Source organism: Triplophysa dalaica, chromosome 9, assembly GCF_015846415.1.
Source record: "Triplophysa dalaica isolate WHDGS20190420 chromosome 9, ASM1584641v1, whole genome shotgun sequence".
NCBI lineage: Eukaryota > Metazoa > Chordata > Actinopteri > Cypriniformes > Nemacheilidae > Triplophysa > Triplophysa dalaica.
This window is the reverse complement of record NC_079550.1, coordinates 17,454,025-17,470,512: the sequence shown is the minus strand read 5'-3', so window position 1 is coordinate 17,470,512 and position 16,488 is coordinate 17,454,025. Positions and strand designations below refer to the sequence as shown.

Genomic DNA, 16,488 nt, shown 5'->3' with positions numbered 1-16,488 from the left:
TACTTCCACACAGCTGAGAGTTTCATCCAGAGATAAAGGTGTGATTGACATCCAACAGGTTATGATGGATGTCTTGTGTTCATCTTAGCATTGCGTGGGGGCCGAATGTGCTGAAGGTGTCTTATCGACTGCAAAGAGCAGGGGCTTAACCTGGATTATAGTAATGAACTGCCAGTTAAAAGCTACAGATTTCTGTTTGTGATAAAATGTGATTTATTCCTGAGCTCGGATGAGCAACCAATTGACATCGTGGCTGCGATGACACATCGGTATGGTTTGAAAGACATGCCGAATACATAACCTCAGTTATAACCTGTCATAGGTGCATATGTGATGTAAAGGGGGAATATTGGATTTTCAGTCATTTTTTATGTATACGTAATCTTCTGGATTCTGGTGTGCTATTGTGTCATCTGGAGTAAGAAGAAAGTTCATGCTAGTCCCAGCAGATCTTTTCAGTGGTGGTCACTGGTTTCTGTTTTTGTAAAAATATATATTCAGCAATTGAAGAAATTCTTTTTTTTCTTTCTCTCTTCAGCAGTCTGTGTAAGATGGAAGAAATATAGTGATACTTTCCACATGGCTGCGTTTTTCTCTCAGATCTCGAGATCAGATTACATTATTTGAGCAGACATCGTGACCCCGGTTCTCAAGTCTAACCTAAAATAGCTATAATACCAGCACATTTTTGTTTGACAGACAGCATTGTAAAACTGCACAGACTGACATTTAATTGTTGCCAAATGTGATGGCAGTGAGTCATGAGAGTTCGGTTTGGGTCTAATTTTGCTAATAGGTTTAGGCCTAGATCACGTCCGAGACCATTTGACGTTTTTTATTTTAAGTTTTCTGTTTCTATTACTTTTCTATTTTTAAAATTGTGTTATTTTTTGTATTGGTGAAGTGCTTTAAAGCTCCTCTTTAGGTTCACAAAAAGTTAAATGAATTGTACTTTTGACAACTGTGAACCATTCTGTGAAAACTTACATAATAATTTTTGTGATTTACATGTTATATAAAATTATCCAACATAATATAAAGAACATTCTGTGAAAATATGTCCTTAATATCTTTAAAACTGACATTTAGACATTTAGCAGACGCTTTTATCCAAAGCGACTTACAACTGAGTAAATCAATGTAAAATGAATTATTTAAATCAATTAAATAGAAAATACTTTTCTGAAAATTCAGCTGAAGTACAGAATACTGGAAAAAGTATTGTTGCTTTCCTTCTGAAACCTCGGATGTACAAATACAGTTCTTTTTAGGAAACTGAAAAAACACTCTGTACTTTTCAAATGATGAAATATGGTATTTTCAAAGTTGACCAGCACTTTTTAAATGCCTACTTTTTATTAGTTAAATATTTGCAAAACCCAGTGACAAACATAAGGGTGACTATTATTAATGATTTATGGAAACAAAAAAGAAAACACAAAATATATGGAAATAAAAGGTTTCAGAAGGAAAGTCGCGATATTTAAGAGCCTTTAAAGTTAAACAACCCAAACTTTAAAGTGAAAGGGAACTGAAAAAGTGTATAGAAAAGCTCTTTTTATGATAAAATGCTTAATATCCAATATTTCCACTGCAACAAAAAAGTTTTTAATTTAAACTGTCAATGTACTGTATTTAATTACTTTTGCAATTTTCTAAAGTTTCATTATTGAAGCAATGATTAAATACATTTTATAGCTTTTTTACTTTAACATTATGAGCCAAAGAGTCTGTCAAACGTCCATAAAGACAGAAGAAAACCTCTATTCATTTTTCACCCCAGCGCCCCCTCGCAGTCCCGTAATGCTGACAGACGGATGTCACCATGTTGGTTATTGATAGGGCGTTTGTATGTGTTTGTTTGTGTACGTGTGTGTAGAGCCCAGAAGATGTGGAGAGTTTGCACATGTGCCACTGTGCACGGTAGCATTGACAGGCACCTACAAGCTCCCCTTGGCTGTACCGAAGCTCTGATCGCATCAATCTTTCCTTTCCGAGCGGAGAACCTCCCACAGTCAGACAGAACAGCTCTCCCTCAGAGCTCTGAAACCTGGACCCGTGTGTCAGATCAAACGTCCACTTTATCAATGTCACCACAGTCTTCATATCTGAATGGTGAACTTGTCATGTCACCTACAGACTTTAAACTCTGCACTCCAGAGTGCAACTTTTTGGAGTATCTATCGACAGAAATACAATATAATATACATAACCATGTGTATGAAGAGCTTACATAATGAAGCGCTAGGTTTTTATTGTACCTTTGAATTACTTATTTCTATTTACGCACACCGCTGGTCCTCTAACATTGAACTCTCCATGTTGTTTCTACAGTAGCCCGTAAACGGACAAAATGCTCTACAGAGCGAAAACGTGAAGACATCTTAGTTTTGTGTTAGCCACCGTAGTGCTTCGAAAGGGAGGGGTGGAGTGAGCCGTTGGTTGCAATCAGCAACCTCACCACTAGATGCCGCTAAATTTGAACCTAATTAAACTCTCAACTCCTCATGCAAAAATCGTACTTATTGTGCATCGTTTAGGATATTTGTGATCTTAGTGTATCATTACAATTATTTGTATTGGTAGTCATAATGATGTTGTATATTTGTGTGTGTGCATACGCGATGCAGAGTGTATTTACTCTGTCTGCCCTTTGTTTCTGGCACAATAACATCTGAGAGGGAGCGTTCTGCCGCAGTCCTGCCTCCGCGTCAGTCCAGGTTAACGTCTGCTTGCCGAGGGAGGGGTCGGGTGGTGGTGTACGTGGGCCGTGCTCGTAGAAATGGGAACAGTTAACTGAAGCATGTTAATAGGGAAAGGCCTGTCTCTTCCATACTAACACTTGGATGACTCTACAGGCTTTGGCAAAGCTGGGGGGTGGGGGGGAGGATTTGCTTGCATTGTCAAGTAACGCATTGACCCATCACTTTGATGCCTATCGATAGTGACAGCCTTCTCTCTCTCTCTTCCTCTACCATCTTTCTTTTTTATATTTCTCTCTCAAACACGTCCTCTCTTTCTCGCACTGTTTCTGATCTACTTTTTGCTGTATATGTACTGTATATTTATATATATTTTTTTACATGTCCTCCTTTTTCTCTCTCTTGCTGCAGGCCACAGAGGCTCAGATCCAAAGCGTTGGACAGACGCCATCTCAGTTGCTCATCGAGCCACATCCTCCTCGCAGCTCCGCCATGCACCTGGTGAGAACAGCGTGTGTGTATTAAAATCAGTGTGCTGGTGCACACGTGTCTGTTTATTGTGCCCGGCAGTGGGGAAGTTATTATATCAAACAAGGGCAGTCACGCCCGACCTTGGAATCGTTCCCCGACATATAGCACAACAGCTTTACGTCCACACGCTCTGCAATTTCTCCAGCAGTGTCGTGGTTCTGAATGATCTGCCGTGCTGTGTTATCTGTCCGGTCACAGATGTTGTGTCTTTGAAGCTTATTACGGGTGCTCATTGGTTTTTGCAAAGATACACACACGTGCCCTACAAATACATGTTATACAGACCTGGCATACTTTCCAGAGCACACAATTCTGTCTCAACGACTCGAAAGGAAAGCTGTGTCGGGAGAACAGTGCTCTCTACTGGCCTTATAAAGACTTGCACCCTAATGCTGACCAAGTCGATCCAGCGTCTGCCAATACATACACATTTTTACGCCTTTTAATCGTTAAGTCTGTATTTGCTAAAGCTGACCATGATCAAATTACTCCTTGACCTACATCAACTGTAAGTTGGCTATATCGGTGTATGTTACAGTAACAGTTTACTAATGGCTCCATCTCTCCTTTTCTCTTTAATAGTGTTTCCTACCTCAGAATTCGCTCATGTTTAAGGATCAGATGCAACAGGATGTCATCATGGTGTTAAAGTTTCCCTCCAACTCCCCAGTCACTCATGTGGCGGCCAACACTCTGCCGCACCTGACCCTTCCCGCTGTCGTCACCATCACCTGCAGCCGACTCTTCGCCGTCAACCGCTGGCACAACACCGTGGGTGAGTGAGAGATTCTGGGGGGCACTTGCTTTTATTCTTCACTACTGCTTTCAACTTTGTTGATTGGTCTTGTTTTACGTAAGCCGAACACACACACACACACACGTTGGGTTTTCATGTTTTATGGAGACTTTCCATAGACATAATGATGTTATAATGTACAGTTTGTATTCTCCTTTCTTGTTTATTTACATTTTCAAATAAACATCATTAAGTTTGATTCATAAACCGTTTTTCTCATGGAGTCCAAAAAATGTCCCCAGAATGTCAGCAAAGTACATGATAAAGAAGGTTTACTCTGTCAATGACATTACTAAATTACTTTAACACAATTCTAGGATTCAAGATTCTATTGGCTTCTAATTTGTCGATTTTAGAGTAAGCAAAAAAACTGTTATCATTGCAAAACAATGAACATTGCCAAAAGGATATGATGTCTCTATTCTTTATGTTCTTCTATACATTTTTATAGTGTTCTATAGCTCAACTGACATATAAGTGTTATAATTAAACAGCGCAAAGGTTGTGGGTTTAAGTGCCAGGACACAAGCACAAGCACACATACTGATAAAATCTTTACTTACTAATCTTCACTAATACCTTTAATGTAAGTCACTTTGGATAAAAGCATCTGTTAGCTACGTAAATTTGATTTGTTGAGCCAAGCGGTTATTGGTGAATCTTGTTTCAACGATATGAATTCACAGGTCAAAGTTCATCAAGCTTTTCAGTTGACGTATTTTTGTAGGCCAACCCGGAAATTAGCGCTGCACTAGTTCCCTCGACCGAAAGCTTTTGCATTTTTCCCATAGACTTTTGGAGGATCGCAAAAAATATGGTCTGTGATTAACAAATGTGACCCTGGATTACAAAACCAGTCTTAAGTAGCAGGGGAACATTTTTAGTGAAACACAAAAATACATTGTATGGGTCAAAATTATCGATTTTTCTTTTATGCCAAGAATCATTAGGAAATCATTAGGAAGTAAAGATCCTGTTCCATGAATATATTTTGTGAATTTTCTACCTTAAAAATATAAAAACTAGTGGATGGCCTGCAACAGTGGTCCTGATAAACAACATCAATGGCCATTTTCTTAATATTTTGATTTTTTGCACGCTCAGATTCGTGATATTTAAACGGTTGTATCTCAGCCAGAAGTCGCCCTATTCTAACAACTCAATCATCAATAGAAATCCTGTTTATATAGCTTTCAGATTATGTAAAAATTTCAATTTCAAAAAATTTGACGCGTAAAACTGGTTTTGTTGTCCAGGGTCAGAAATGTTCATGATGTTTACTCATTTTGTCTATCAAGATAATCTTTACAGATTAACACAATATTTGCTAATTTTGAAGCCTAAATACATCACCAGAAGTAAAAAAGCTAACATTAGGCTATAATTGGACTACACTAAGGTTGCTCGATATCAACGTCACCACCACCAAGCCTCCGACAACCTTTTAAAAAGTGTTCCCTTGTTACTCCATGAATGAATCCCCAACCACGTTTTTAGAGATTTGAGCATTATTTGTGTGATTTATATGTGCGATGACGTCTAATGTCCCCGCCAAACGCCTAGTACTTTTATCAATTTGTTAGCAACCGCCGCTTTAAAGACTAAATGTTTAAAAATCAAAAACTGGTGTGTTTTGTGATAATATTTAGAGGTTTGTTAACCACAGACTTTATTTCAGGGGATTTACCAAAAATACATAAAAACAGACTTTAAGGGGCGAGGGAACCGGAAGTTCTAACATGCCAACTCGCTTCCGGGGTTTGCATATAGTAATACGCCATTTCTGAGTTACTCTATAAAACGTGTGTGCGTGTGGTTGATATTAGCTTGTGTGAATCTGAATGACTGCTACAACAAAGTAGCATACATACAAACATGTTCAACAAAGTATACATACTGCCAAAATATAGATATAGTAAACTATACACACATACACACCTGGCATGCAGTATGACCAACGTTTACAACAAATGCCACATACTAGAATATAAAAATGTAATAAAAACCAAACCACTTATTTAAAAAAAGATGAATTTAACACTCTCCCTCTAACGAATATCCTGTGCACATGTTACCACTTGGCCATGTGTGAACAACATTACCCAACAAGCCGCTTTTCAGGAGCCCCCCTCACCTGCAGGTCAGAGGCCGGGCGCTGTGGCGACGGGGTAAATTAGCCTATCACGGCCTCTCCTTTCGCCTCACACTTCCCCAGCTGTCACGGCAACACATAGTGATGTTAGAACCAAACGTGGCAACCTGGTTCTTTCACACTGCTAATGGCTGCAGCTGGAGGACCGGCCCTCTATATCTGCATGTGTCTCGCTCTCACAATATAACCAACGTAATAAGGCCACCACATTTTCACAATGTGGCTTCCAGATTGCAAAATGGCTGTCTCTGCCCTGCAGGCCTGCCTCCAGGGTGCTATAGCTCTGGCCTGCCTGACACCAGAGAGAAATCAATAAGCGGCCAGAAATCTAGCTGGTGGGCGTCTAAAAGACCCCCGGTTCATAGGGAAGGGGTCAGAAAGTGGACTTGACTCTGACAGCAGGGCAGGTGTCTGTGGGACAGAATTTTATGGCGTTTAAAAAAAATTGGAGGGGAGGGTTTGAATTATGTGTTTCTGATCTCTTTACTGTGTGTGTGCATGTGCGCGTGTGACTGTGTTGCAGGCCTTCGTGGAGCCCCCGGCTACTCACTAGATCAGGCCCACCACCTCCCCATTGAGATGGACTCTCTGATTGGTGGGTTTGAGAAGCGTACAGTTTGCTTCGTTACATTATATATTGTAGTATATAATTTTGCAAAACTGAATTTTAAAACGCTTCCATTGTAAATGCATCTGTTCCAGCGAATAACTCGGGCACAAACAAGCGCCAGATCACAGACCTGGTTGACCAGAGTATTCAGATCAACACTCAGTGTTTTGTGGTAACAGCAGATAACCGTTACATCCTGGTGTGCGGCTTCTGGGACAAAAGTTTCCGTGTTTACTCCTCGGACACAGGTAAGAGTTTATTTACTGACATGAGATTATTTGTGTGTAACATTGTTGCAAAGATGCAACTTTGGTTTACGAAATACTCTCATTTTCTAATACGAAATATGCTGATAAGTGTAAAAGTTACCAAAATAAGATAAGTCCGATTCAAAAAATATATAATTTTGTTATCATGCCTTAAACGTGTTAGTTGGCTGTATTTTTTATATAACAAACCAACTGGAGTTTGAATTACATAAATCGGGATGCACAATAAAAACTTCTCTCATTTTGGAAATTAGCACTTCAAATGATGTTCATGCCAAAAGAATTATTATGATACGTTCGAGAATGCAAAGTACTATTAAATGTAGTTTCTACCCATATTTATTTAAAGGCACACTTCACCCAAAAATAAATATTCTGCAATTATTCACCATAATGTCATTCAAGACCTTTATGACTGTTCTTTGTCTAATGCTGCGTTCAGACAAAACGTGAATGAAGCATTACACGCGAGTGTTAAGTCAATGCAAAGATGCGATAAACCTCCTTGCAGCGCAAATGACGCAATTCACGCAAATTTAGAGTTTGGGCGTTGGACGCTTGATTCACTTTAGTTGAAAAATCTGAACTTTGGCGAACGTTGCGAGCGGAGACAGAAATCCCAAACAACAATGAAGGACAAAATCATCATTTATACCTGTAGCTGTACGATACATCTTACTTTTATCGAAACAGAAATAAAAAGGATCTTGCTTGGAAGAAAAGAGTGAGGAGGTCGGACAATCTGGTAAATTGTCAGAGCAATCTATATATACGAGACTAGAGCCGCCTGGCAGAAGCCCGTTCCAATGACGCGAATTCACGTCTGTAGTGAAGTGAATTTGATGCACGAATGAAGCGAGTAAACTTAAAATGTTTAAGCGTCCAACTACACACGAATAGTGCGATTTATTTTCGTTTGGTATGAATACACAGTAACACAAAAGAAAATCTTTTGAGAAGTGTTCTTCATAATATCTTTTGTGTTTTGCAGAAGGTAAGGTTTGGAAGAATCTTAAATTTGGGGTGAACTATCCCTTTAAAGTTCCAGTGTATAAAATTTAGCGGCATCTAGCGGTGAGGTTGCGAATTGCATTCAACGGCTCACTCCCTTCCTCCCTTTCGAAACCCTACAGTGGCTAACACAGGGCAAAGTTGTTGTCACGTTCACGCTTCTTGGTCGAAGAACATAACGTTTTAAAGAAATGCTCTCTGTAGAGCAGTTTGTCCATTTAGAGCTACTGTAGAAACAACATGGCGACTTCCATGTAAGGGGACCCGCTGTGTATGAAGATAAAAATAGCTCATTCTAAGGTAATAAAAACAAAACGCTTCATTATGTAAGGTCTTTATACACCTCCGAAGACATTATGTATATTATATTGCATTTCTGACAATAGATCCTCCACAAAATTACACACTGGACTTTAAACAACACGTATTAAACTTCTGTTGTAATTCGCAAATGTACAAGTACCATGTTTCTGGGCCTAACTAACACGTTTTGATGTGCAGGTAAACTCACACAGATAGTGTTCGGGCACTGGGATGTGGTCACATGTCTGGCCCGGTCAGAATCTTATATCGGTGGCGACTGTTACGTTGTGTCCGGATCCAGGGACGCCACGCTGCTGCTGTGGTACTGGAGCGGGCGACACCATATCATAGGAGACAACCCGAACAATAGTGAGTATATCTGACGGATTCAACAACCTCGACTGAATCACTGCGGTTCTACATTATACAGTCATAACAACAACAATGAACATAGTAAATATTACAGTTATGATAGATTGAGATTACGGAAGCTTGTCCCAGGAAATATACAAATATTCTTTATTTTAATTTATATTATTTGTACAGAAGTGTAATTATATTCTGAAGATTCACCGTTTATCGCAAAAAATACAGTATTAGCGGCACACCAACTAAATTCATTACAGTTATTTTTAATTGCAGGACCTTATACTAATTAAAGCTGTTTTTTGTAACAACAGCTGAAAACATGTTAATAAGAAAACAGACACGGGTTGTGTCTGTGCTTGTAGTGTGTAGATGTATTGTGTGTTGTTTGTGCGTGTCAGAAGCTGTGCTTGAGGTGAGTGTGTTCTCTCATTAACTTCAGTGATGTTCAGACAGTTCATTAAGGATTTCAGCCTGGCTGCCTCCAATTAGAGATGTACAGCCCTGCCGAAAACAAAACTCCCATGATATTTACACCCAACTGCTCACTGTAAGCCCTCACGAATCACTTTAATGGTCTGTACTCTTAAAACAAAAGAAACTTCTTCACAAACAATGGTTTGTATATTAAAAGGATGTAAGCTTTATGCCTTACTCTGTTAACTTTATGAATATTTTTAATGCGTCACATATATTAACATAAATCCATCTATTTAATTGAAATGCTACAGACAAATCTCATTTAATGATAGTATTGCTTTTGCTATCAAGTAATGATGCAAATACCTTATAATTGTTCAATTAAATTGTTCAAAGGTGTGGACATGAGTGTCATTTTAATGCTTTAAAATACTGCAGTTCAAAGGGTTCATTGAATGGATGAATTAGGTTACCGGGAAACAGCGCCATCTAGTGGTGCCTTTTTATATTCTGCCACAAGGTCATTTAAATTGAATTTTGAAGTTAAAGTCGGGCCTAAAAGGGACAGTTCACCCAAAAACAATTCTGTCATCATTTACTCACCCTCAAGTTGTTTCAAATCGGTATTCATTTCTTCAATATGATGAACACAGAGAAAGATATTTAGAAGAATGCGTATAACCATAATTGGAAAAGTGCAGCAGGACTGTTAGCTTTCCTACATTCTTCAAAATATCTTCTTTTGTGTTCAACAGAACAGAACTTTTTATAAAGTACTTTTTCCTTCCACGTTAAAACAAAATCGGTGTGGCAGTACCTTGCGTATTGTGTGTTTTGTGTTACATGATCCTCTCAAAACACAATTTTTGCGTCTTTCAATGGAGAATGTCGGGCCCTCTATGAATATTCATCAGATATCCGAGTACGGGGCCTGCGGGGCTCCGACATGGTGTAGAAATTGATTTCACAGTTGCTGTAGAAGGCCGGAGCGTGTCTTAAATGCGCAATGATTAAATTCCGTCCGGCTCAATCAAGACCCCCCCTTCACGACTTCACAGTCCTCCAATTTACACCTCTTAATTGTGTCGCTGGACCGCCAGAGACCCAAGAGGTTTCCAGGGTTTGGAAGAGCCCGCTTGCAGACTGATTAAATCTTTTGTGAGGAAGGTGATCTGGGCTGTCCCAGGGGGTCCTGCGCTGACACACGTCCCACCCGGATCACTCACAGCTGGGTTTAGGGTTGTCAGATGGTCCCCTGCGGAGGTCTCGGTGAACACGGATTGTATTGATTAAGGCCGTTTTGACGTTTGATTGCTTGCAGACTTTCGAGAACATCTGGATTTGGAGCGGTGCTTTTATTGATTCTTGGGTTTATTTAAGAGTGCTGTGCATAAAGTGACCCGTGTCTTCATTAGGTGGATGTTAATAAAGTTAGATGGCAATTATTCAGTCCTGAACTCGCGCGCGTGTGATGCTAGCGCGCAGAACAGTTCCACGAGCGGTAACGCAACCTCGCGAGAGCGCGCAAAACCGTATCTGCGCGGGGCAAAGAACTTTTGTGAAAGCGCATTTCTGATTCGGGTGCAAAAACGCAATTCTCGCTTTATTCTCGCAAGTTATTGCTCAACTACACTCGCTCAAGTTTACTTTTGAGACTTTGGGGGCGGGACAATGCTAGATGTATCCGCTCCATTGATTGGTCACTTTTAACATTTGTTGTGCAGTTGCGTGACATAAAGTCATCCAACAGCAACGTGAAAGACTGACAGCATGACAAAACGCATGCAAACTGTGATAAAAATCACGATAAATATATATCTTTTTAATTTTTACTAAATAAATGTGCACATATTATACCGTTGTATTTGTTTAGTGAATATGAACTTGTTTTCTTGACTTTTGTTTCCTGCAGTAGAGGTCTGAAAGAATACAGAGCTTTTGTTATTTTTACTTTTTCTCTCGCTTTTTATTTTCTGCAAATAGAAACAATATTTCTATTTTAAATGTTGAAGAAATATTGTTAGTTGTGCACAGAATGAAACAAAACGGATTATTTTACCTAAACAAATACCTATTAATAGCAAATTCAGTAAAACTTTTTTTTTTCTGTGTATATATGTGTTTGTATACTGTCAAAAAAATGTTTACAGAATTTACGTATTTTTGAAATGCGGGTAAAGATTAATTAGAAAAGACTGCAAATTTACTAGTTGGGTGTAAAATATCATAAAAGAACATGTACTTTTACTTTATAAAAACTTTATTAAATGTTTTTCTGGCACCCCATCTGCTAAAAAAATTGCAGGTGTTTTTACAGTGATTACTTTTTCTGTGTGTCTTTCTTTTGGTTCAATTTAAAGAGCTTGATTTGGATGAAAAATGTAAATGTTTAGTGCAAAAGTGATGAAAAACGTAGATCAATATTAGGCACCACTGTTTTTATTAAATAAACAAATGTTAATTCTGCGTGAGGTGATGAAAGAGATTTATCACAATTGTTTTTGTTTGATAATGGTCTTTCGTTTAGTATCTGAACATCAAACCATCTACAGATTAGATTAATTTATCATCCATTATAGTTTTGAACTACTGTACATTGAATTTGTCTATTGTTTCTGTCTTTAGCACATTAATCTTCATTTTCGAGAGTGTTTCATATTCACAATATTCTGTAATATCTAATATGCGATATATCTCTGAGCCCTAGTTCAAACAACTATCAAGGTTAAGCATCACTTGAACCATTGAAACACTTCCGTGAGCGTTCTCAGTTTAATCCATGCAGAAATATAGTGTCGATCCCTCCGGCTAATAATGACTGTTTTGCTTCCTCAGCGCACAAATCAAGCTAATTACACCAGCGCCTCTCTCTTCCGTATGCTTGAATTGCTTCTCTAACTTACTGAGTGTCTACAAATCCAGAGTTTCCTCAAGCGTGATGGGTAGAGCCACAGGAGGCCCATCAGCAGTGTAATGATGTCGCCTTTTACTTCTCAAATAAACAACTCTTGAAATTACTGCCCTGGCACATTGACATGTGATAGGGGTGTTTGCATACTAAGCTGTTATGTGCACAGATTTCAAATTGTGACACCAAAAGTTGTCCTTCATGGGAAATAGCGTTTTTTTTCAAATCCGTTCTTTCATGGTAGTTTATCGACCTGGCCAGCTGGTGCTGAGGTACCACGGGTGTCTTTAAATGACCTGAGATCACCTCTTCCCTCCCCATCATCCATCATGTGACAGTGTGTGGGGTTCAGGGTGTGGCTGACCACTGTCAAGTGATCATTCAGAGGGGACGCCTGCTTAAGCAGATGTTCTGTTAGGGGTGTTCTGGCCGTAGCGCTGTGAAGTCTATGGTTCTTAATGAATTTCATTGAGTCTATATGTGCTGCGTATGGTAAACACAAGCCTTTCATAGACGAGAATTACTATAATGGTCATACTTAAAGACATAATGCCACGATTTTGTCCAGAAATGATCATGTTATAAACATGAATGATATCTGAAATCGTATGGTTTACTAAAATGCAGTGGATTTGCAGTGAACGTACCATAATATCAAAAGACGAGCTAAAATTTGCAACGAAAAAATCCATTTTAGGTATCAACACCCATAACGCAACTCTGTTTTTTGTTGAAGTTGAAAATGGCAAATGAAGTGCAATGAAATGAATTTCTGATGCTGGTGTTTTTCTGTCTCATGTATGTGAATTTTTTGGCTCTGTTAGGTGATTACCCAGCACCCCGTGCAGTTCTGACCGGCCACGACTATGAAGTGGTGTGTGTTTCTGTGTGTGCTGAATTAGGAATTGTTATCAGTGGAGCAAAAGGTGAGTATAGTATGAAGGCCATTATGGAATATTAAGTGTTTCTGTTATACACTCACCTAAAGGATTATTAGGAACACCACACTAATACTGTGTTTGACCCCCTTTCGCCTTCAGAACTGCCTTAATTTTATGTGGCATTGATTCAACAAGGTGCTGAAAGCATTCTTTAGAAATGTTGGCCCATATTGATAGGATAGCATCTTGCAGTTGATGGAGATTTGTGGGATGCACGAAGCTCCCATTCCACCACACCCCAAAGATGCTCTATTGGGTTGAGATCTGGTGACTGTGGGGCCATTTTAGTACATTGAACTCTTTGTCATGTTCAAGAAACCAATTTGAAATGATTCGAGCTTCGTGACATGGTGCATCATCCTGCTGGAAGTAGCCATCAGAGGATGGGTACATGGTGGTCATAAAGGGATGGACATGGTCAGATCAATGCTCAGGTAGACCGTGGCATTTAAACGATGCCCAATTGGCACTAAGGGGCCTAAAGTGTGCCAAGAAAACATCCCCCACACCGTTACACCACCACCATCATTGCATTAATGACAAATTGAGCAGTTGTTCCTAATAATCCTTTAGGTGAGTGTAGATTCTTATAGTGATGCTTTAATTTTTTTATCTTTTTATTATAGATGTAGTTAAAGGGATAGTTCTCCCAAAAATGAAAATCATTTAATAGTTCTGGGGCACTATTGACTACAATAGTAGGAAAGTTTGCATTATAAACTTGTTTGTTCTGTTGAATATAAAATAAGATATTTTGAAGAGTGTATGAAAGCAAACAGTTCTGGGGGCAAACATTGTACATTTTTTCTACTATGGTAATCAATAGTACCCCAGAAGTGTTTGGTTATAAACATTTTATTTATTTCTCTCAGTTCATCAGAACAAAAAAAATCATACAGATTTGGAACAACTTAAGGATGAGTAAATAATGACATCATCTTAATTTGTTGGTGCACTATCCCTGTAAGCAGGACTGTACGTATATGAGTTAGTAGTGAAGTAATTAAGTATGATAAGTGATAACTTACAAACACAGATTTAGTGTTGATCTATCCATGAAGTATTCCTACTTTGTATTATTTTTTTTCTTTTTTGAGACTGATATCCACGATTTAAAAAATACCTGACATGTTTATATGTATCTTGAACCTGTCGCGCTTGTGAACAGAGGGTCCGTGTCTGGTCCACACCATCACTGGTGATCTTCTGAGGGCTCTCGAGGGTCCAGACAACTGTGTGCTCCCCCGTCTGATCTCGGTGTCCAGTGAGGGCCACTGCATCATCTACTACGACAGGGGTCAGTTCTGCAACTTCAGCATCAATGGCAAGCTGCTGGCCCAGATGGAGATCAATGACTCCACACGTGTACGTTACATTTACATTTGTGCATTTGCCAGACGCTTTTATCCAAAGTGGCTGACAGTGCGTTGAAGTTGTACATTTGTATTTTATAAGTAGGTTCTCAACACTTTGCTTATTCGCAAGTTGCCTCAATTCACCTTATTTATTGGTGAAATAATATATATTTTTTAACAACTATTTTGGATGTGTGAGAAGCAAATGGTACTTAATGAGTTAACTTATTTAGTTGTGCTTTAAATAAGAATAAAAATTGTTTTGTTTGGAAACAGGAAGTAACATTCAAAAGGGTCACATTTTACTTATATGCTCTATTTCTCAGGCTCTTCTCTTGAGCAGTGATGGGCAGAATTTAGTGACCGGAGGAGACAGCGGGGTGGTGGAGGTGTGGCAAGCCTGTGACTTCAAACAGCTCTATGTCTATCCAGGCTGCGACGCAGGCATCCGAGCCATGGACCTGTCCCATGATCAGAGGTTTGACTTCAGTTTCACTACACGGAATATAAACATAAAACCTAATTGAAGCTTACAGCTCTCAATCTTCTGTCTTTCAGGACTCTGATCACTGGCATGGCATCTGGCAGCATCGTGGCTTTTAACATTGATTTTAACCGCTGGCACTTTGAGCATCAGAACAGGTACTGAGAGGAATCAGGAATGACAGACGGCTGCAGCCTCCCAAAATGCGTGACATCACAGGAGCTCGCCTTAGCGGGGCGGAGCCACGCGGAAGATAAAGAAATAATGGAGAAATAACAAAGGACTACTTTGTGAAGTCAGAGCAGCATTGCTTTTAAAAATGTGGTAGCCCACAAAGGGGTCCCAGCACATACTGTCAGCGATGGCCATTTTAAAATGAATAGCGAGAGCACAGATGGAGGCCAGCATATCTTCATTTTTTCATAATTTATTAATATATCTGAGCCAGTTAAGGTTTCAAACAGCCTTTTATTTCTGGTCCTGTCATTTCAACTGTGAAAACAACACTTTGCATAGTGCCAAAAACAATATTTTTATTGGGTTTCATTTTCTACCTGCTTGAAGCGTAGATTGCTTTCTTTAGGGCTTTTTTAAGGGCCCTTAGGGGGGAAACTTGCCAAACTACAAAGCTAATAAGACCTGTCACATGTTCAAAACTCTGTCTGTCCAGTGTCATGCGTTCGACCTCAACAAATTTGAGGGGGAAAAAGCACTTTTGTTTACCGTGACGTAATGTGAATGTTTGAGTCAGTCTGCCCACGTGGAGATAAAGGATTTTGCTTTAAAAACCTTTAATGAAATTTGTAGTTTTTGTTGGCTTCATGTCTATAAATGTAAAGCACTAAATGAGGGTAAACGCTGATGGTGCTGTGATAGTCCAAATGGGCAAATACTAAATCTTTTTCTGTAAATCTTCTTTTTGATCTTTTGTATTTATTTATTTTATGTCCTTAGGTTGCCTACAGGCACCATTGTCTTTCATAACTGCACTTGTAAACCGTAAAAAAGAAATGTAAATCACTGTTGTAAGACAATATGTTGTGTAGTGTATGATGTATGTGCATCTTTAAAATCATATGTATAATTCAGAGTTTATGGATCAAAATTAAAAGCGAAACTATTTTTTTTGTTTTAGAGCAAAGATATAAAATATTCTCTTAAGCATTGAGGCTATTTTTCCTTTTCTTTTATTTCCCAGGACATTGATTTCTACATATTAAGGATGGTGCCATGTTTTAGTTATAAGAAAAGCAATTTAGATTTGATAAACATACAAATGAGCAATGACGATTATTTTTTAAACCAGTGATATTTTCCTCGGTTTTACTTAATCTTAATCTTATGTTGAAATGCCTCTGATACAACTATTGATGAACCGTTTCCTTCAGAAACATTTTGTGTTGTTTAACATTTGATGGTGCTTGCTAATTTAGCAAATGTTACAATTTAATTTGATGGGTTACTTTACCGGTTAAAATGTGTTCAGCCGTCATGTATGTCCATGTGAATCATTGTGAAATAAGAGAAACGTCTCTGTTATAATAAAAGACTATTGAATGTATTGAGTGTGTGAGCCCAATATATTACACAATATCAACATTCTGAGTGTCAATAATCTACACAATGGAGCTATGGTGACC

General features: G+C 38.8%; 1 protein-coding gene across 1 annotated transcript in view; it reads left to right on the top strand.

Moving 5' to 3' along the window:
• The window catches only part of nbeab (neurobeachin b), a 220,086-nt gene extending 203,677 nt beyond the window's left edge, over positions 1 to 16,409 (top strand). Inside the window, 9 exon segments of the mRNA XM_056756231.1 lie at positions 3,114 to 3,203; positions 3,816 to 4,008; positions 6,705 to 6,776; positions 6,884 to 7,039; positions 8,573 to 8,743; positions 12,893 to 12,994; positions 14,178 to 14,374; positions 14,691 to 14,842; positions 14,923 to 16,409. Coding sequence (XP_056612209.1) covers positions 3,114 to 3,203; positions 3,816 to 4,008; positions 6,705 to 6,776; positions 6,884 to 7,039; positions 8,573 to 8,743; positions 12,893 to 12,994; positions 14,178 to 14,374; positions 14,691 to 14,842; positions 14,923 to 15,013 — 1,224 coding nt within the window. The 3' untranslated portion in view covers positions 15,014 to 16,409.
• The last annotated feature ends 79 nt before the right edge of the window (positions 16,410 to 16,488 follow it).